General features: G+C 43.6%; 1 protein-coding gene and 1 long non-coding RNA gene across 3 annotated transcripts in view; both read left to right on the plus strand.

Moving 5' to 3' along the window:
* The first annotated feature begins 231 nt into the window (after window positions 1–231).
* Window positions 232–21,322, plus strand: part of LOC129049872 (uncharacterized) — a 447,079-nt gene continuing 425,988 nt past the window's right edge. Inside the window, exons 1-2 of the mRNA XM_054530617.2 lie at window positions 232–252; window positions 392–718. Of these exons, the coding sequence (XP_054386592.2) occupies window positions 232–252; window positions 392–718 (348 nt within the window). The remainder of the gene's footprint in view (window positions 253–391; window positions 719–21,322) is intronic.
* Window positions 1,443–21,322, plus strand: part of LOC129049798 (uncharacterized) — a 33,956-nt gene continuing 14,076 nt past the window's right edge. The window contains exons 1-3 of one of the 2 annotated variants that reach the window (XR_008513136.2): window positions 1,443–1,525; window positions 4,806–4,927; window positions 21,074–21,215. This is a non-coding gene — a long non-coding RNA (uncharacterized LOC129049798). Of the gene's footprint in view, window positions 1,666–4,805; window positions 4,928–21,073; window positions 21,216–21,322 lie in introns of both variants that reach the window. The other variant, XR_008513135.2, reaches the window with a different exon arrangement.

Below are 21,322 nucleotides of genomic sequence, written 5' to 3' on the forward strand. Positions count from 1 at the left end.
TGATTGGTGCACTCACAATCCTTTAGCCAGACACAAAAGTTTTCCAAGTCCCCACTAGACTCAGGAGCCCAGGTGGCTTCACCCAGTGGATCTCGCACAGGGCCGCAGGTGGAGCTGCCCGCACCTCTGGCGCCCAGCGCCCGCACTCCTCAGCCCTTGGGCGGTCAGCGGTGCTCCTCTGGGAGGCTCAGGCCGCGCAGGAGCCCACGGCGGGGCGGGGGAGACTCAGTTATGGCGGGCTGTAGGTCCCGAGCCCTGCCCCGCGGGGAGGCAGCTAACGCCCGGCGAGAAATCGAGCGCAGCGCCGGTGGGCCGGCACTGCTCGGGGACCGGGCGCACCCTCCGCAGCTGCTGGCCTGGATGCTAAGCCCCTCACTGCCCGGGGCGGTAGGGCTGGCCGGCCGCTCCGAGTGCGGGCCGCCAAGCCCACGCCCACCCGGAACTCCAGCTGGCCGGCAAGCGCCACGGGCAGCCCGGGTTCCGGCCCGTGCCTCTCCCTCCACACCTCCCCGCAAGCCTAGGGAGCCAGCTCCTGCCTCGGCCAGCCCAGAGAAGGTCTCCAACGGTGCAGCGGCAGGCTGAAGGGCTCCTCAAGTGCGGCCAGAATGGGCGCCAAGGCCGAGGACGCACCGAGAGCGAGCGAGGGCTGCGAGGGCCGCCATCACGCTGTCACCTCTCACAAGAGCGATATGGGAGAGGAGGAGGGGGAAAGCCAAAGGTAGGTCCTGATTTTTAGTTCTTCCATCTGGCAGCGTGGCTAACTTGGAGGAAATTCTGAAGTGGAACCCCAGCCCTAGAATGGTGAGGGAGAGGGAGAGGTTGCTGGGGGAAACGATGTGGAGGGCTTAATCAAGGGCAGAGGATACTCATTTTGGGATGTGAACATCCCCTCTTCCTGCAATAAGGCTCTCATCTCCTCTGTTTTGCAAGGTGACTCAATTAGACATCAACCTGGTGGCTGTCCGTTCTGTCTCCAAGGAGAGTACCAGGTGTGTTCCTTAATTTCAGTATTTGTCTATTTCCCCCTCCTCCTTTTTCAAAATCCATTCTGAGCGCTGTTTCTTCTCCATGATATCTCAAACAGAGTGCAGTCTTTTTGCCCTGATTTTATATTATTTTCTTCCAAGATCCCTTCATATTACACAGTTGTTCCACCAGCGTGGAAACTTTTCCATCCTCTGAACCTATAATGGTGTTTGGTACACAGTAGGGACTCAGATTTATTGAGTAAAAATTTGAATGCCAGCTTTTAAAAGAAAAAGACTCTTAGGTGTCTCATTCTCATTTGGTAAACACGCAGAAAAAGGAGGAGCAGCAGCTAGAAAAGGGAACTGAGCTTTACCATGCTAAACCACGTGTTATTCAGTTTACCCAGAATGCCTCCTTTAGGGTTTATGGTACGTCCCATGAATGGGTATTATTATATCATCACACCATTTGGCAGATGAAGAAACAGAAGGCCAGAAAAGTTTCACTTGTCTTCACTCACCCAGGCACTAAAGCACAGAACTGGGATGTGTACCTGGTATGTGAGGCTGAGCCACAGCTCCATCAGTTTAGGGTCACCAAGAGGATATTGATCTCAGTGTCAGGAGATTGGAATCTGCTGCAGATCTTATCACTAATTCGTGTTAGATTCTTGTTATGTAATATTTGAGTATAGAGGTAATCATGGATTTCTACTAATTTCTTCTTCTTACTTGGCCTACATTAAGATTTCCTCTTCAATATGACATTAGATCACATGGAGGGGTTCTTCTGAAGGCTGAGGATTACATAATGCAATTTTGTTTAATATCATTCCCATTCTGCACTGAATTTGTCTGGGTAAAATGCATGAATCTTAGATTTGAGAAATCGAGATCTAGGCTCCTTTGAGGTGCTTGTCATTCACTAGATGGCACTGTTGTATTAACTTTACTCATTTCCTAGCTCTGGTTTAAAACCTTCAAGAGTATATTTCCTGTGATACTGTAGTTGTCCAACTATCCAGACTTTCCAGGTGTTGGTACAAGGACAGTGTAGGGGACAAGCAAATATTGTGTATACATCTTTTTAGTATGGGTCCTAGGTCCTAGTTTAGATTTTAGGACTGTAATAAAATACAGTGGGCTCTCAGTATTTGCGGGTTCTGCATCCATGGATTCAACCAGCCAGGAATGGAAACTATTAAACGGTCGGGCACGATGGCTCATGGTTGAAAGGCTGAGGCAGGAGGATTGAGCTCAGGAGTTTTGAGACCAGCCTAAGCAACATGGCGAAACCCTGTCTCTACTAAAAATACAAAAATTAGTTGGGCATGGTGGTGCACACCTGTAATCCCAGCTTCTTTGGAGGCTGAGGCAGGAGAATTGCTTGAACCGAGTAGGCAGAGGTTGCAGTGAGCTGTGATTGTGCTGCTGCACTCCAGCTTGAGCGACAGAGCTCTGTCTCAAGAAAAAAAAAAAAAAAGAAAAGAAAAAGAAAATATTAAACAGCAACAACAGCAAAAAACTAAGAAAAATAATAAAACAAAAAATAATACAAGTAAAAAACAATACAGACTGTTTACATAGCATTTACATTGCATTAGGTATTGTAAGTAATCTAGAGATGATTTAAAATATACAGCAGGAAATGTGTAGGTTATATGCAAATATGACGCCATTTTATATCAGTGACTTGAGCATCCATGGATTTTTGTATTTTCTGGGGTCCCGGAACTAATCTGCCTCGGATACCAAGGAATGACTGCAGTAGTTTGTGGAGCAATACGTTAATAGCTGGATTCACTGACAGACTGAAAAATAATGTCTTGCTGGACATTACGAAGCAAAATAAAGTCTCACTGAGATATGGGAACTTTAGAGAAAAGGAATAGAAAATATAGTTGCTTTAGCTCATAAATATAATCTATCTGCTCACTTCTGTAATCTCTGTTACAGACCCTCAAGACCATGTCACCGGGGCCAAGCATTTTCCTCTTTTAACTTATTTATGTGTTTGAGATTGCTAATGGAGGGTTTCTCAATCTTAGCACAATCAGTAATTTGGGTTAGGTAATTCTCTGTTGCAGGGATGGTCCTGTATTTAGGATATTCAGCAGCATCCCTGGTCTCTACCCATTAGATGCCAGTGGCAGCCTCCTCTCCCTTCAAGTTGCAACAACCAAAAATGTCTTCAGTCGTGGCCAAATATCTGGTGGGGAATAAAATTGACCTCAGTTGCGAGCCACTTATCTAATCCCTGTGGAGATTTGCCACATGAAGTCTTTTGCTTGGGGACAGGGAGAGTGACCTTTATTGATCTGACCACTGGAATTGGGAGCGCAGGGTCTTCCTATCTCCAGAGTTTCCAGTAAGATGATTAGACTGCCAACGTGATTGGATTGCATTTCTAATGAGTCGAGCTACCAACATCTGTTTGTGGTAATTGAGCACAGCTGTGATACTGCCTTGGCTGGCCCCTCCACAGCCTTTCCCTGCCCCTCCAGGTATTTGAGCTGCCCCCAGCCATCCTGTCCCATCAACCTCTCACAGGAAGATGCCGGCAAGGTCATTGTGTTTGCTGAGAGTGGTGTCAATCCAGATAGTGTCCTAGATTTGATAATGCTGCATTGATTGGGACACAGTGTTCATTCTTGTAAACTGCCTCAGAGGCACAGAAAAAAAAATATGTGTACTGTGTAAAAAGGCCAAACACAACCAATAATAGCAACAACACTGACAACTCATGTATATTTATCTCAAATGTGCTAGGTCATAAGAGCTTTATCCAAATAATTTCATTTATTCCTCATAGTAACTTTTTAATGTGGGTACTATATCAGTCACTTGTTACAGCTTAGACAAAGATAGCAAGAGCTGGAATTAGGATTTATACCCAAGCAGCCAATACCAGAGCTTACACTGTATCCACACCATGTGGACTCAGTTTTCTAAATTTTATTTTAATTTTATTATATTATATAGACACATACTTGTTCATAAGTAACATAACATAAAAGTCTGAAAGCAAATATACCAAAATATTAACAGTCAGTTTCTCTCTGGGTGGTAGCATTAGGGGTGAGGTTTTTTTGGTCTCCTTTAAACTTTTCTATATTTTTCAAATTTTCTGTGTTAAGTGTTGATTATCTTTTATTAGAACTTATATAGAAGTTTTAAAAATATATGTGTTTGGGGGAGGATGATAGGAAGAGTGACAGTGAGCTAAATGGATATTTGAGAAGCTGAGTCCTCCTGATTCTGGGGACAGAGAGAACAAGTTGACCACCTGGGGGCTGATGCCTCTTATAGATGTGCCAATAGCCACTCTCTAGCTGAATTCACATTAAATGACATTACGACTTACCGTAGGGCATTGCAAACTTGGTGGGATTCTAGAATTTCTCTGAATAAATATACATTTTTTTAAAAAAGTCTAGCTTGCTATTGCAAGACCATTTTTGTCTAAGGACAGCCTTGGGTCAGTCTGTGTTCATGTGCACACTCATCATGATGCCATTGTATCCCAAAGGAGGCTAAGCTTTGGCCAAGCTGTGGGATGGCTTGTGAGAGAAGTGTGATTTCCTGGCGGCCAAGTCACAGCCGCAGCTGCAATAGCTCCCACCCTTCTTCTGTCTCAATGGACAGGGTGGAGACCTCTCCTGGCTTCTGTATGGCCGGCCTTGGGAGTTTGGACCGGAGTGTGGAACCACCCAGAAGACATACCCACACAGATCTCTCCTTGCAGATCATTCTAGAGAGAAGCTGCCTTGGGGGTGAGAATGGCATTCTTATCTGAGGTCTGCTTAAAAGCCTCACACTCTTTTTCTTTTTCCCTAGAAACCTCATTACTTATGGAGCTGGCTAGAGGGAATGATAGCACTGGCTTTGCATAGAATGGAAATTGCAAGACTGGTAGGTCCTGCCCAACCTCATCCTCCTGGAAGTGGTGGAGGCTTCTGGTAACTACCAGTTTGGTTTGGACTTGGGGTGCCAATTCAGGGATGAAAGAGTCCGCTAACAAAGATGTGGGTTAGCATTTTTCTCATGAAAGGCAGAGGTGACCAGAAAAGTAGGAAGCTACTGGGAGGCAATAATATTTTTCAAAGACACATTATTCTCATTAATGTAAAACCCCAGCAGAGCCCCCAGTGGCTCCAGGTGTGGCATTAACACCGTGTCTTTTAACTCAGTCCACTCACTCTGTCCCTTACTGCTCCTGGCTAATTAAAACCATAGGGGCCTCAAACCCTATTCTTGGCAGTCTGCTTGGATTTCCCAGGTTAGTTCCTGCCCTTGATCTTCCCTAAATTGCTCCCACACAGCTCTATGCACATTCAGATTCAACGCTCCATCTTTCTTTGCTGATCTCATGTGCCGACTTGGGCTTGGGCATATTTAGTTTCTCTGTTCTTAACACTCAGTTCTCCCTAAGATGCTGATGCTGATAATGTAATTGCTCTATTGGGGCATAAACATGAAATGGTTTAATTTTTTTTAATAAACTTTCAATCATGTTATGACAAATGCCTTTTTCAAATTCTGATGAGAGATTCTGTAATTTCCTGGCCATTTTTAGATGTTAAAAGCCAAGTCCCTTTTAAACATTAGTCTTTAATATGGTTTAAATCTTATCCCCAGAACACCTCCCTTCCCTCACCTGGCATAGGCTTGACCCATTGCCTGAGGTCTGAGGCTCTTCCGAATGTTGTTCCTCTTCTCTCACCCCAGTACTTTGATGGGATCGAGTGTGGGTGGGGAGGACCTTCATTAAATTGCCATCTCTTCCTTCTTTCCTTTTGGGATTAACTTTGGTTAGGTTGGAGATCTTTGGGGGTCTGAGAGGAGAAGGTGGAGGCAGGTTCATATCAGGATAAAGTGAGAAGCATATCATGATGGGGAGGTGGTCTTGGCTATCTTAAGGCTCAGTGTGATTTTGCCTCCTTCTGGTGACCTCTTCATGGCTGGTAAATTGAACAATCAGCTTCCACAGTTCTGCTCCATTGCTGAGGTTCCCCCAGAGAGGGAAGCCATGTCCCCTGAGACCCCTGAGGTTGGTCCATGTTTCAATCTCCTTTCTAAGGTGGCAGCTCCTCTCTCTCCGTGACCACCAGGATGGCCCCAGACCTCCTGCTGTTTCGCATGAAAAAGCAGAGATCTCTGCTGCAGGAGAATAGGGTGAAGGGCTCTCATTGTTTTCTTCTTAGGCATCCTGTAGCATAGTCCCTTCTCACCCTGATGCAGTGGGCCTCTCTGGTAAGCTTTACATCTTTAATTGGGCACTAGTCTCCATGTTCAAGAATATTATCTATCCTCAAGAGGTGTAGGCCAATTTCTTCCAATAACTCTCTATGAAAGCTGCATAAGACTGATTCTGTAGCTCTGAAAGCTTCATTCTGGGAGCAAGATGCCAGTGCTCCTATCTGGCAGGCACTCCTAATCTCTCCAGTGATTCTTTTGAAACCCCTTGCTCTGGTTTAAATGTGTCCTCTAAAATGTATGTGTTGGAAACTTAATCCCCAATGCAACAGTGTTGAGAGGTGGGACCTTTGAGAGGTGATTGGGTCATGAGAGCTCTGCCCTTATGAATGGATTAACACCATTATTGTAAGAGTGGTTTTGTTATTGTGAGAGTGGGATTGTTATAAAAGTGAGTTCGGCCACCTTTTGCTGCCTTGCTCTTTCACCTCTGGCATGAGATGAGCAAGAAGGCCCTCATTAGATGTTGACACTTTGACATTGTACTTCCCAGTCTTCAGAACTGTGAGAAGTAAATTTCTAATGTTTATGAATTATTCAGTCTGTGGTATTCTGTTATATTAATAGCAGCAGAAAATGAACTAAGACATCCCTATTCCTTGTATTGGTGATGGGGACAATCTCTGCATCCCTGACAAGGCCCAGGACCCCTGGTGATGGAAGGGCAGTTCAGGCTTATTAGTCTCTGAGGGAGGTGCCTGGCTTCAGGTGTTGGCAGCTTTGTTTGAAATGTGGAGTTTATGGAGTCTCTTTGTCTACAGCTTTGAGCCTTTGTTGCCATGTTGGGGACACATGAATATTACCACTCAACATTCTGTTACTTTAGCTCAAACTTCTTGATTGTTACTTATATGCCAGGCCCTGTACTGGAATCTGCACTGATGAGTTTGTTTAACCTCAGTAACCCTATAATAGGAAACTATTATCATCATCAGCCTTTTACAGATGAAGGACCTGAGGCTCACAGAAATTGTGTAAAATGTCCAGGGTTATGTGGATAGGAAGTGGTAGAGCCAAGACTTGAACCTGGAAATCTGATTCTAGACCTGTGAGTTGAGAATTCAGCTTAAATCCTCTCTGCCCATGTCTTCCCATGGCCCCCATCATCAGGCTCCTGGCAGCTTTGGATATGTAGCCCCTTGCCACTCCCCAGCACATAGTTATGCTCTGACTCTTGGCTCTTTGTTATGGTATCATTCTACCTAGCTGACTAGATCTCTAAAGAGGCCGTTTAAATACTAGGTAAAATATAAGCCTGGAGCAGCAGGCCAGTGAACTCAGGCAGATGGTGGCTGGAGAAGGCTAGCTAGAACATTGGGGCTGGTATTGTTTCCTGCTTCAAAGTGCACCAAGCCCTGGAGAAAGTTTGGCAGGGAGAAAAGGAGGTTTTGCTTGTACTGGATCCACATAAATGAGGAACACACCTTTGGTCAGTGCCAAACTTTTGCACAAAGTACCAATAGTGGGAAATACTCATGCAATATCAAGCTAGTTTATTTGTATTCAAATTCTACCTCCTCCTTTCACTAACTGAATAATCCTGAGGAGCTCAGTTACTGCAACAGAACTATAGTTTCTTTATCTCTGAAATAAGGAAGATTCTCCTTTCTTTCTTCATAGAGCTGTGGTGAGGTACAAATAGGATAACAGATGGAAAAGCACTTTGCACACAGATACACTGATATATGCAAATAAGAATTATTATTATCCAGAATGAGTGGCTCTCCTAGTGGGTTGCATAATTGAATAACTAATTAGCCTTTTTTTTATTGAAAGTCTATCATGTGCAAGAAATGTGTTGGAGTCTCCTGTTGATTATATAATAGATAAGGTTGAGTTACGGCCTTCAAGGACTTTGTAATTTTGTATTTGAGATGAAACATATTCATTAATAACTGTAATGAAGACAGTTTTTTGAATGTACCATGAAAAAGTTACAGAAAAAATGCTATGGAATTCGGAAGAAGGGGATCTATTTTGACAGAATGATCTCAGAAGGTTTTAGAAAGAGATGGTTTTTGAGATAGATGTAGGGAAATGATTGATTCAATTGGTAAGGAGTTCTTAGGAAAATACACAGCATGAATAAATGTACTTATTAGAAAATTTTATTGCCCTTGGTTGGTGTTCAGTGGAAGCATTTGTACTAGTCAGAGTTATCCAGACAGAGAGACAGAACCAACAGAATCTATCTATCTATCTATCTGTCTGTCTGTCTGTCTGTCTGTCTGTCTATCTATCTATCTATCTATCTACCTACCTACCTATCTATCTAGATATGTGATAGGGGATTTATTAGGGGAATTGGCTCATGTGATTATGGAGGCTGAGAAGTCCCACATGGGCTGTCTGCAAGCTGGAGACTGGGGATGCCATTAACATGGCTTAGTCCAGATCTAAAGGCCTCAGAACCAGAGAAGCTGATTGTGTAATTCTCAGTCCAAAGTTGAGGGCCTGAAAACCCAGGGTGGGAGGAGCACTGGAAGTTCTGATGTCCAAGGACAGCAAAAGAAGAGTGTATCCCAGCTCCAGGAAAAAGAAACTCAATAATCTTTTTGGGCTCCCAGCTGATTAGATGGTACCTTCTCACACTGAGGACAGATCTTCCCCACTCAGTCCATTGACTCACTCACCAATATTCCCTGGAAACACCCTCACCAACTGATATGATTTGGCTCTGTTCCCACCCAAATCTTATGTTGAATTGTAATCCCCAGTGTTGGGGAAAGGACCTGGTGATTTCATCATGGGGGTCGATTTCCCTCTTGCTGTTCTTGTGATGGTGAGTTCTCATGATACTTGTTTAAAAGTAGCACTTCCCCCTTTACTCTCTCTCTCTGTCCTGCTGCCATGTGAATATGTGCTTGCTTCCCATTTGCCGTTTCCCATGATTGTAACCTTCCTGAGGCCTCCCAGCTGTGTTTCCTGTACAGTCTATAATTCTGAGTCAATTAGACCTCTTTTCTTCATAAATTACCCAGTCTCAAGTACTTCTTTATGGCAGTGTGAGAACAGACTAATACACAGACACACCCAGAAACAATTCTTTACCAGTTCTTCCTCTTCTTCTTATTTTCATAGAGACAGAGTCTCACTAGGTTGCCCAGGCTGGTCTCGAACTCCTGGCCTCAAGGGATCCTCCCACCTCAGCCTCCACAGTAGCTGGGATTACAGGCATGAGCCACTGTTCTTGGCTATCTTTACAAGTTCTCTAGCTAATACTTAATCCTGTCAAGTTGACACCTAAAATTAATCATCACAAGCTTGCAGAAGAGTAGAGGGCAATCAGATTGAGCAGGTAGGTTGGGACCAGAACATGGAGGCAGTTGGATATTATGGAGGGAGTTGACAGAGGGGAGCTCTAGAGGGGTTTTGAACAGTGAAATGTGATGGTCAGAGTCATCCCTTTGTAAGACTAGTAAGCGGGACACGATGTGTAGGATGGACTAGTGCCAGATGTGGATCTGAAGCTATGAGAACACATGGCCATAGTAATGATTCAGTTGCAGTCATATCTAAATATTAGGTGATAGTAGTAATGAGAAGGAAGATATTTTAGCTAACACAGCTCTCTAGTGCCATGAAACATTTGATTTATTCTTTTCACTTCCTCATTAATTCTTTCAACAAACACTGCTTGTACTCAGTGGTTGCTACATGCCAAGCAAAGTGCTGGGGATAGAGAATGATTATTTAATGCTCTTGCTCTAAAGATTATTGTCTATTAGCAGGTGATGACTAAGCTGTTTGCCCTGTAGATAAGAGATGGAGTTTGGGAAGAAGGCCAGTTCAGGCTGGAGGAGTAGACAAATGGGAGTGTGTTTACAATTGCAAGTAGTGCATGGGTATGGTCTTCCAGGAGGGTCAGATAGATGGTCAGGTGTGAGATCACAGGCTGGTTTGACAGGTTAAATTTAGTCTTTATTCTATAGGGAAAGAAGAGTCACCAATCTCCTTTAAGAGGAGCAGTAATAAGATAAATTTTGCATTTTATTTTATTTTATTTTATTTATTTTGAGATGGAGTCTGGCTCTGTTGCTCAGGCTGGAGTGCAGTGGCGTGATCTCCACTCACTGCAACCTCTGCTTCCCAGGTTCAAGTGATTCTCCTGTTTCGGCCTCCGGAGTAGCTGGGATTACAGGCATGTGCCACCACACCCAGCTAATTTTTGTATTATGAGTAGAGACGGGGTTTCACTATGTTGGCCAGGCTGGTCTCAAACTCCTGACTTCAAGTGATCTGCCTGCCTTGGCCTCCCAAAGTGCTGGGATTACAGGTGTGAGCCACCGTGCCAGGCCAATTTTGCATTTTAGAAAGGCGCTCCTGATAACAACGTGAAAGAAAGTTTAGAGAGTCATGGATTGAGAACATGTCTAGTGGTAAGAGGATCAATTAGGAGTCTATAGCAATGGTCCAGTTGGAAAGCAAAATGGCACTGACGTAAGTAGGGATGGCAGAGGGGAAGGGGAAGATATGGAAGATGTTAAGAAATAAAGTTAATAGGATTTGGGAACTCTATTAACTAAAGTTAATAGAGCATGAAAAGAGTTGAGGTTGACCTACAGATTTATGGTCTGAGAGCTGGTACATTTGCCAAGGAGTGAAGGTCAAGTTCTGTTTTCTAGCTTAGCTCTAGTCCATGTGGGCTGATTCTACCTTGCATTTGCATAGAATTAAAGAAAAAATTCTAACCTTTCTGTCTTACAGAAATAATTGACAGAAGAGGAATATGTATGATTAGCCATAGTTAATGCAATAATCCTGGCTAGTTCTTCTCTAGTTCATGATGTGGCTGCCCACATCATGGCTGCCCCCCACAGGTGTGGTTTTTCCATCCTCCTAAAATGCCGTGATAGAAGGGAGTAGAAATCAGGCATTCTTTGCTGGGCCCACATAGTTCTCCTATTGAGCCAGGCCAGGTACATTTTTTAAATCACCTTTTGAGATCTGTTGAGTTTGGGGGCTACCATTTAAAATGTCTGCTAGTCTAGGAACAAGTTGTCACTTCTTTACCAGGGAAGGGGCAGTCAAGTTGATTAACAGTCAGATTTCAGAATAGTAGATAGTCTGTGGTTGACTGGTGCAGAACCTTGGTCCTGGAAGCAGCAGGAAAACATAACAGAGCTTAAAAGATGTGGGCATAACATGTAAAATAAGTCTAAATTGACTGGACTATGTGTTATGAGGGACTCTGTGAGCCACAGTTTCGTATGATGGAAATGTCCTTATTTCTCACAGCAAGTCTTTGTTTCCCAGGTGCTTCTCTCTAAGTGACGCAAAGGATAGAAACTCATCCAGTGTTAAAGATAAAAAAACCCTAGGGACATCATTTCAGGGCATGTAACCATATGTGAAATATTGGATGGACTATTGTAATTGCTGGTAATTCTTCTTTAGGGAAAACGAAGCAATTGTCATACTTGTAATAGGCCTTGAAAATAGAAATCCATAGCCTCTTTCTCAAATTTTCTCCACTAGAGGGTTAAAATTTTGGCATGCTTGAGCCTGACTTTTGTGTAAAAAGATCTTCCTTTTTCTTAAAAAAGACAAGTCTTAAATAGTGTAGATATTTATTAGCTCAAAAAATAGGTCCAGAGATAGGGTAACTTCTGTCATTGTATTGCCAGAATATTCTTCACTTCTTTGATTCTTGTGGCTCTGTCCTTTTCCCTCTATTGATCTCATCTTCATGCTGACAGCAGGATGGCTGAAGCAACTCCAGGAATCCCATCCAGATACAACAGAGGGATAAAGAGACTGTCTCTTTGGGTATGAGAAGACCTTTTGCTAGGAGCCTCTGCTCCCGTCTTTCCTAAATTTTTCTCATTTCACTGGCCAGAAGTGAGGTAGTGAGTTTCATGTCCACCCCCATACAAATCACTGACAAAAGGAATGGAATTACTGTAATTGGTTTTGACTAAAAAGAATGTGTCCGTGAGCTGGGGATAAGGTACCACTCCCTGAAGCCTGGGTAACTGAAAAAATTCTGGTTAGCGTGGAAGAAAGGAAGGGATGCTGACTAGGAAATCAACAATGTCTGCTATCTACTGTCATGAAAAGTCAACCAATGTGTATCCAAAGCTCTACTCTAGAAGATGCTATACTTCACCTGAAAAGAAGACCTTCCTCTGCTACTGGCTTCTGCTGGTTCCCAGACCTCTATTATTGATGGCCTAAAACCCTATTTCCCATCATGTCTTTATGTCTCCATATATCTCATTCAGAGGATTTAGAAAGCAACCTTTTGTTCCTCACCTCTTTAAGAAATTTCTACTCTCCTTTTATTTTTATTTTTCTTTCAACTTTTATTTTAGATTCGGGGGTACGTGTGCAGGTTTGTTATCTGGATATAGTGCATGATGCTGAGGTTTGGGGTATGAATGATTCTGTCATCCGGGTACTTAGCATAGTACCCAATATGTAGTTTTTCAACCCTTGCTCCCCTCCCTTCCCCCAACTAGTTCTCAATGTCTATTGTTGCCCTTTATCCTTTTTTTTTTTGAGATGGAGTCTTGCTCTGTTGCCCAGGCTGGAGTGCAGTAGCATGATTTCGGCTTACTGCAACCTCTGCCTCCTGGGTTCAAGCAACTCTCCTGTCTCAGCCTCTCCAGTAACTGGGACTACAGGTGCATGCCACCATGCCTAGCTAATTTTTATATTTTTAGTAGAGATGGGGTTTCACCATGTTGGTCAGGCTGACCTCAAATGATCCACCCACATCAGCCTCCCAAAGTGCTGGGATTATAGGGATGAGCCATCACACCCAGCTATTGTTGCTATCTTTATGTCCATTAGTACCCAATGTTTAGTTTCTACTTATAATTGAGAACATATGGTATTTGGTTTTCTGTTCCTGTGTTAATTTGCTTAGGATAATAGCCTCCAGCTACCTCTAAGTTGCTGTAAAGAACATGGTTTCATTTTTTTATGACTGTAGTATTCCATGATGTACTACCATATATTCTTTATCCAGTTACCTTTGATGAACAACTAGGTTAATTCCATGTCTTTGATATTGTGAATAGTGCTGTGTGAACATGTGAGTGCATGTTTTTTTTGGTAGAACGGTTTATATTCTTTTGGATATATACCCAGTAATGAAATTGCTTGGTTGAATGGTATTTCTTTTTTAAGTAAAAGATCTTCTTAAAAGTGGTCCATAGGCCAGGCGTGGTGGCTCACACCTGTAATCACAGCACTTTGGGAGGCCGAGGCGGGTAGATCATGAGGTCAGGAGATTGAGACCATTCTGGCTAACACGGTGAAACCCCATCTCTACTAAAAATACAAAAAATTAGCCAGGCGTGGTGGCGGGCGCCTGTAGTCCCAGCTACTCGGGAGGCTGAGGCAGGAGAATGGCGTGAACCCGGGAGGCGGAGCTTGCAGTGAGCTGAGATCATGCCACTGCACTCCAGCCTGGGTGACAGAGCGAGACTCCGTCTCAAACAAACAAAAAAAAATGTGGTTCATAATGTGAATGGCAAGAACAGCATAAAGCTGGGTCTGCCTCTTGGGCTTCAGGGAGAGTCCTGTTCTTATGTTCTGCAGGATGGGAGGCAGGAATCAGTTTCTCAGATGAGAAGATGTGGGGCTCCCTGATATTAATTAGGTATTAATTTGTTCACTTGTTTTTCTGCCTAGAAAATCCCTAGGGTAGGGGACTCGTCTATTTAGTTTTTCACTATGTTCCAGTGCCCAGAACGTTGTGGGGTACATATAGGCCCTCCGTAAATATTTGTCAAGTAAATGAATGAATGAACAAATGAAATCAGTGGATATCTGAAGTCTTTAGAGTTTGAATATGAATGCCATATTCAAAGGGGTCAGAAATGGAACTGCAGCTGGAGTCAGCTTGAGAAATTTAGAACCAAGGACAGAGTTCAGGTCAAGCAGATCAAATGCAAATGAGGAGGAATGGAGAATCACAGAAAGGAGGCTTGGTTACATAGGTCAAGGAGGGGCCGTGCTGATGTGTGGCAGGGTCAGCTGGGCTCACAAGATTAGAACTAATGGTATGAGCTCCAGCATTTCATCCTTGGTCTTCAACACGGCCTTAATTTGTCTTATTCATTGTAAAATTTCCGGAGAAAACTCCTCTTAAGCTACCCATCTTCTACATCTTATTTCAGAATAAGGAGCCATGTCTTACATTGGAGTTTTGGTAAAGCTCTTAGCTCTGATGAAACATAATTTTGGAAAGAAAAACCAGTATCTATAAAGCACTGACCCAGACCTCAGGCTAGGCATTTCCTGGGTGTCTTTAGGATTCAGCATGTTCAATGGCAAAACAAACTCAGTATCATCTATTAATTTATTGGCCAGGCCTGTAATCCTAGCACTTTTGGAGGCCGAGGTGGGCAGATGACCTGAGGTCAGAAGTTCGAGACAAGCCTGGCCAGCATGGCGAAACCTCGTCTCTACTGAAAATACAAAAATTAGCTGGGTGTGGTGGGGCACACCTGTAATCCCAGCTACTTGGGAGGCTGAGACAGTAGAACCACTTGAACCTGGGAGGCGGAGGTTGTAGTGAGCCTAGATCATGCTACTGCACTCCAGCCTGGGCAACAGAGCAAGACTTTGTCTCGAAAAACAATTATTAAGCCCTTACAATCTGTCTGGTACTGTCCAAAGTGCTTTATGTATACTATTCATTTAATTCTCATAATAGTTCTGCAGATTAGAAATTATTAGTTGTATTTTACTGATGAAGACTCTGAGGTTTAGAAAAGTTAAATAACTTGTCCAAGGTCGCACCGGGAGCAAGTGGTGATGGTGGAATTTGAACTCTAATTTGTTTTATATTCAAGTCCATGGTAATAACTTTGCATAACTGTGCCCATTGTAGGGATGGAAGAAGGAAGCAGGGCCCAGCTGTCCAGATGTCTCTGTAACCACGTGTCTTCAGTAATGCCCTGTAACTGTGTTGGCCTCTAACAGAGAACCAAATCCTGCCTCTCACACAAGCTCTCGGATCCTCAGTGCTTTCCTGATGATCTATATTGCATTTTATGTTTTACTTTCATGCCTCTAACTTGTTAACATTTTTTTTCCACCCCAAGAGAAAGTGGTTTAAAGGACTGTTTTTACTTAATTAGATCCAAGGCTTGGCTTATTTGGTGGTGCTCAGCTTCTTTGGCAGGCTTGCTTTTGTAGCACAAAAGAAGCTTAATGTCGGCTTGACAACTTGATAAGTCTCGTGCCAATTTTTTAATGATAGGAAAGGAAACTTCTAAATTTAAGACTAAATATAGTACTTTGTGAACCAAGACAGTGACTTTATGGCTATGCATTGAAGTTGTTATTGGGGAGTAAAGGGTATTTAATGCTTTAGTTAGTATGTGATAGAGAAAAATTAACAGCTGGCTGCTAAGACAGCGCTGTGCTGGCTGAAGTTCAGGGTTTGCTCCCTGCCTGGCATAGCAGATACCCCTGGTGCCCTGGGCTATAGCCCCATTAGACCACCTTTACTTTCAGCAGTGGTTGCCGCAGACAGTACCATGTGAACTCAGCTTCCCTTGTGCTGACAGTGTTCCACTTCAAGGGTAAGCCATGTGTTTCCACTTCCTGTCCCAGGGACTTCTCCAAGGTACCTGGAGCTCACTGTGTACCCAAGCATAAGTAGGAAGTGTGTGTGTGTGTGTGTGTGCGCGCGCGCACACGTTTCACATTCTTGAGGGCAACTACCAACCAGTTGGCAATACAATCCAATATCTAAATGCTCCAGCCTCCTGTCCATTAGGCAGGCAATTCTAGGAGGCTTTCTCCCTGGTTCTCAGAAGGTCTCAGTGAATTTCAGAGCAGTGACCTCAGTAATGCCCCTTTACGTTGGCTGCTACTCATTCTTATCTCATTTCCCCCATTCTTTCATTTCTATCTCCTGGGATTATCTTCAAAGTAAGTTACTTATACCAAGCTCTTGCCTCAGGCTTTGCTTTTGAAAGAACCCAAACTTATTATTCTTATTATGTAGAATTTTCAGCACAGTAAGAGGGAATCAATTTCTTAGAACTCACTCTGACCAAACTCACATGAGACTAATGTATAAACCACATGTTAGTCCGTTCTTGCATTGCTATAAAGAACTACCTGAGACTGGGTAACTTGTAAAGAAAAGAGGTTTAACTGACTCACGGTTCCACAGGCTGTACGGGAAGCATGGCTGGGGAGGCCTCAGGAAACTTACAATGATGGCGGAAAGTGAAGGGGACGCAGGCACGTCTTACATGGCCAGAGAAGGAGGAAGAAAGCAAAGGGGGAATGTGCCACACACTTTTAAACACTCAGATCTCCAGAGAACTCACTCACTATCACAAGAACAGCAAAGGGAAATTTGCCTCCATGATTCAATCACTTCTCACCTGGCCCCTCCTCCAACATTGGGGATTACAATTCAACATGAGATTTGGATGGAGACACAAATCCAAACCATATCAAACCACAATGAAAAATATTAATTTATGCAGATGATTATACTAGCATGTGGACCAGAACACTCATATCTGCAGACAGAGCACACTCTGATCCTGGACAGAGTTGGTGATAGGCTAACATTCCAGCTCTTTGACTCCTCTTTTTCTAACCTTCATGCAAATAACTTGCACTCCATTAAGTCATTCTTTCCTTGGATGTGTTTAGGCTGCCACTTTCTTTTACAAGCAGATAAGTTTCAATTTGATTTTCAAAGTTGGCTTGTAGCAGGATGAGTCGCAGTCAAAACTCCTCAGACACCAGATTAAAGAAGGAAGAGGTTTTTCTTCAGCCAGGAGCGTCGGCAGACTCGCGTCTTAAGAGCCGAGCTCTCCGAAAAAGAAATTCCTAGCCCTTTTAAGGGCTTGCAACTCTAAGGCGTCCACGTGAAAGGGTCATAATAGATCAAGTAAGCGTGAGGAATGTGACTGGGGGCTACATACATCAGCTAACAGAACAAAAAGTTTTACAGTGCTTTCTCATACAATGTCTGGAATTTACAGATAACACCGGTAGTTTTGGTCAGGGGTTAATATTATTATTATTATTATTATTACTATTTTAACCACCAGGGCCAGGTGGTGGTGCCAAGGTCATCTAGCTATCTTACTTCTGTTTCTTTCCAACTTTTTGCTTTCTCCCTTTTCTCCTGTCTTACAAACTAGGGAAAAGGGGAGGTTGGGGAGAAGCTGGGAAGGACAACAGGAGAAGTGGTGGTCTCATTCCATAGGCTTATCAGTCTGATTGGTTGCATCTGGAGTTTACAGTGGTCAGGGACAACCTTTACTGCACTTCCGAAATGAGAGAGTTCCCTTATCCCCTGGCAGGGCATGCAACAGCAGTCTGGCTCACTTCTTCTGTGCCCTGCTGCTCAAATCCCTAGGGGGAGCATGCAGATGGGCAGCTGCAGAGGCCATGGGGAGTGCTTTTGGGCTCCAGCCCCACAGCAGCGTCTAGGACTCCTGAAGCCCAAGTGGGCATGTGTTACTGGGTGCTCTTTTGGCTTTGCTGTCTGCAAACGGCTTGTGTTAATCAGCTCAATAGACCCTTTGCCTTATCACAAGGACAGGGGGCCAGTGTGACAGCCAGAGTTCTTGCCCAGTGTACAGGAAGAATCAGATCACATGTGGGCTGGAGGGTTGAGTGCAAGGTTTTATTGAGTGGTGGAGATGGCTCTCAGTGAGATGGATGGGGAGCCAGAAGCGGGGGATGGAGTGGGAAGGCGGTCTTCCCCTGGAGTCGGGCTGCCCAGGGGCTGGACTCTTCTCTGACCATGCCCGATTGAACTCCCCTTGGCATCTGTGTTGTTCCGCTGTTGCTGTTCTGCTGGTGTCTGCTGGTGTGTTCCTCTGCTCCTCTCGATGTCCAGCTGCTTGTGTCTGTGTCCTCTTAAGGTCTTGGGTTTATAGGAGCATAGGATCAGGGGAGTGGCAGGCCAGAGTGGTCTTGGAAAATGCAACATTTGGGCGTGAAAACGAGAATGCCTATTCTCATTTAGGTCTGTGGGCACAGGCCCGAGGGTGGAGCCCTCGCCAGGGATTCTGCCCTTCTCTGCCCAGCACTTCCCTGCCCCGCTCCCATATCATTTCCTCGTGCTAATGACAACTTACCTTCCTCAACCACCTTTTTTTTTTTTTTGGTAGAGTGAGAATATGAAAAATATGGAAAAAGCACAAAAGTATAAGTAAAAGCACATCTATCCACCTGAAAGATCACTGAGTGCCTTACTGTTTAAAGCTCTGTATAGAAACTGATATTCACAACGATTGCTTGATAGTAACCCAAACCATTTCAATATACTCTCTGTGTAATATCTTAGAAAGAGTTTTTACTCTCAAACAAAATAAACATATTTGCAACTCAAAGTATCAAGCTATGGTTATCTGAAACTCATTTGTAAATGAAAGCACATTCTCTGATTATTTTGGATAACCACATATTACTTGTATCTGTTAAATATTCATTTTGCAGAAGAAAGTAATTACTGGGATATTCTATATAAGTTCCTGTGTGTTGCTTTGTTCCATTCATTCTGCCACAGCCCTATTTTAGCCCTTCTCTCCCCATAGACTATATCAAGGGCCCCTGAGACAATCTTCCTGATTACAAGCATCCCCTCTAATCTACTCTCTACAACGATGCCAGAGGGATCTTTCTATGACACGTATCTGATTATGTCACAATCCTGATTAAAATCTGCCAATAGCTCTGGGTATGTATTACTGATGCTTGCAAATATTTCTAGTTCTCTCCTTCCATGAATATGGAAGAAGTATGTTTCCGTCCCTCCTTGAATTCAGGCATGGCCATTTGATTTGCTTTGTCCAAGGAGATGTAATGATGGGTCCCTTCCAAGTAAAAGCTCCTGCTATAGACTAAATTGCCCCCCACTCCAACCCCCAATTCCTATGCTGAAGCTCTAATCCCCTATATGACTATATTTAGAGATAGGGTCTTTAGGAGGTAATTAAGGTTAAATGAGGCCATAAAGGTCAGGCTCTCATCCAATAGGACTGTGGCCTTGTAAGAAGAAGAAGATCTCTCTCTCTCCTTTTTTTTTTTTTTGAGACAGAGTCTCGCTGTGTTGCCTAGGCTGGAGTGCAATGGCGTGATCTTGGCTCACTGGAACCTCTGCCTTCCGGGTTCAAACGATTCTCCTGCCTCAGCCTCCGGAGTAGCTGGGATTACAGGTGCCAGCCACCATACCCAGCTAATTTTTGTATTTTTAGTAGAGATGAGGTTTCACCATGTTGGCCAGTCTGTTCTCGAACTCCTGACCTCATGATCCACCTGCTTTAGCCTCCCAAAGTGTTGACATTACAGGCGTGAGCTACCACACCCGGCTGAAGATCTCTCTCTCTTTTTTCTCTTCTCTTTCTCTCTCTCCCTCTCCCTGCCATGTGAGGATGCAGACAGAAGGCAGCCATATGCATGCCACCAAGAGGGTCTTCTCCAGGACCTGACCATGTTGGCACCCTGATCTCAGACTTCTAGCTTCCAGAACTGTGAAAAAAATTCTGCTTAAGCCACTCAGCCTATGGTGTACTTTGTTATGGCGGTATGAGCAGACTAATACAGCTCCCTTTTGATTTGATAAACTCTGAAGCCTTGTGTTGAATATAACAGTATCATAACATGATGAAACTTTCATAATTTGAGTTTCTGGGTATATTTGACTAAATAATAATCCTCCAAAGATGTCCATGCCATATTCTCTGGAACCTATGCAAAGTGTTATATGCCAATACCTTATATGGCAAAAGGGACTTTGCAGCTGTAATTAAGGTTATGGGCCTTGCAATGGAGAGATTATCCTGGATTATCTGAATGGGCCAAATCTAATCACAAGTTCTTAAAAGTGGAGAACTTTCTGGCTGTAGTCACACAAAGATGTGATGATAGATGAATGGTTAAATAGAAGCTTTGAAGATGGAAGAAGGGAGCCATAAGCCAAGGAATGAAGGCAGCTCTAGAAGCTTAAAAAGGCAAGGAAATGGATTTTCCCTTAGGTCCTCTGGAAGGGAATGTGGCCTCGCTTATGCCTTGATTTTAGCTCAGTGACTTTCGAAATACAGGAATATGAGATAATAAATTCATGTTTTCTTAAGCCATCAAATTTGTGGTAATTTGTTACTGCAGCAGTAGAAAACTAATACTTTGAGTGTGATAGATTGTATGAATGGTCACAAATTTTTCCTTTTCGCCATTCGTATTTTTACTAGATAACATTGCAGATTCTTCCATCAAGAGGTGGAGCCTGGCCAGGCATGGTGGCCCATACCTGTAATCCTGGTTTTCTAGGAGGCCCAGGTTGGGGTCGGGGTGAGAGGGGTGATTGCTTGAGCCCAGGAGTTTGAGACCACCCCGAGCAACATAGTGAGATCCTGTCAAACTTTTTTTTTTTTTTTAAAGGAGGCGGGGGCTATTTCTTTATGCCTTAAATCTGGGTTGGTAATTCTTCCCCTTTCTGAGTGGGAGTGACTACTGAGGTTATCTGGTCCTCATTCTATCATTGTGTGTTGAATGTGTGTGTCTATAGTGATGATGGTAAGGGGGAGGGGGCCATAGTTCTTTTAACTTAACTTTTTAAGTTCACAGGTCTCTGGTTCAACAAGAGCCATGGGTCAGAACCTAATGCCAAAACTAATGTTCATCTCTCCATCCCTGCCAGTGTAGGGAGTACTGAGTCTAAGTCCAGTGTCCTAGGGCTCAATGCTACAATTGTGTGGTACTCTGGATTGTCTATCTGGCATTGGATTTAGTGTTTTTAGGGTGTAGAAGAGTGAACCAAATATACAATGACCAGAAAGATAGCTTGTGATAGTATAGTAATGTTTTGTGCTGATTCATATCTGATTCTCCTCTCCTTTTGGGCATATGAGAAGATTAAATTTCTCCACTTCTATGGCAAACATGTGGAGCTGTGTGACTTGTTCTGGCCAATAGATTGGAAACTGAAGTGAAAGTGAAATGAAAGTGAAACTTTCTTCTCCTACCTTGGTGCTTATGGAGGCATGTGTTAAGGTGAGGTGCCTGGGTTGCTGACCACCGTGTGGTGGTCAGATGCTCATAGTAGACTTTGTATGAGTGAGAAGTAAAGTTCTTCATATTAAACTATTGGTATCTTGTTG

This window comes from Pongo abelii, chromosome 15 (genome assembly GCF_028885655.2).
Source record: "Pongo abelii isolate AG06213 chromosome 15, NHGRI_mPonAbe1-v2.0_pri, whole genome shotgun sequence".
NCBI lineage: Eukaryota > Metazoa > Chordata > Mammalia > Primates > Hominidae > Pongo > Pongo abelii.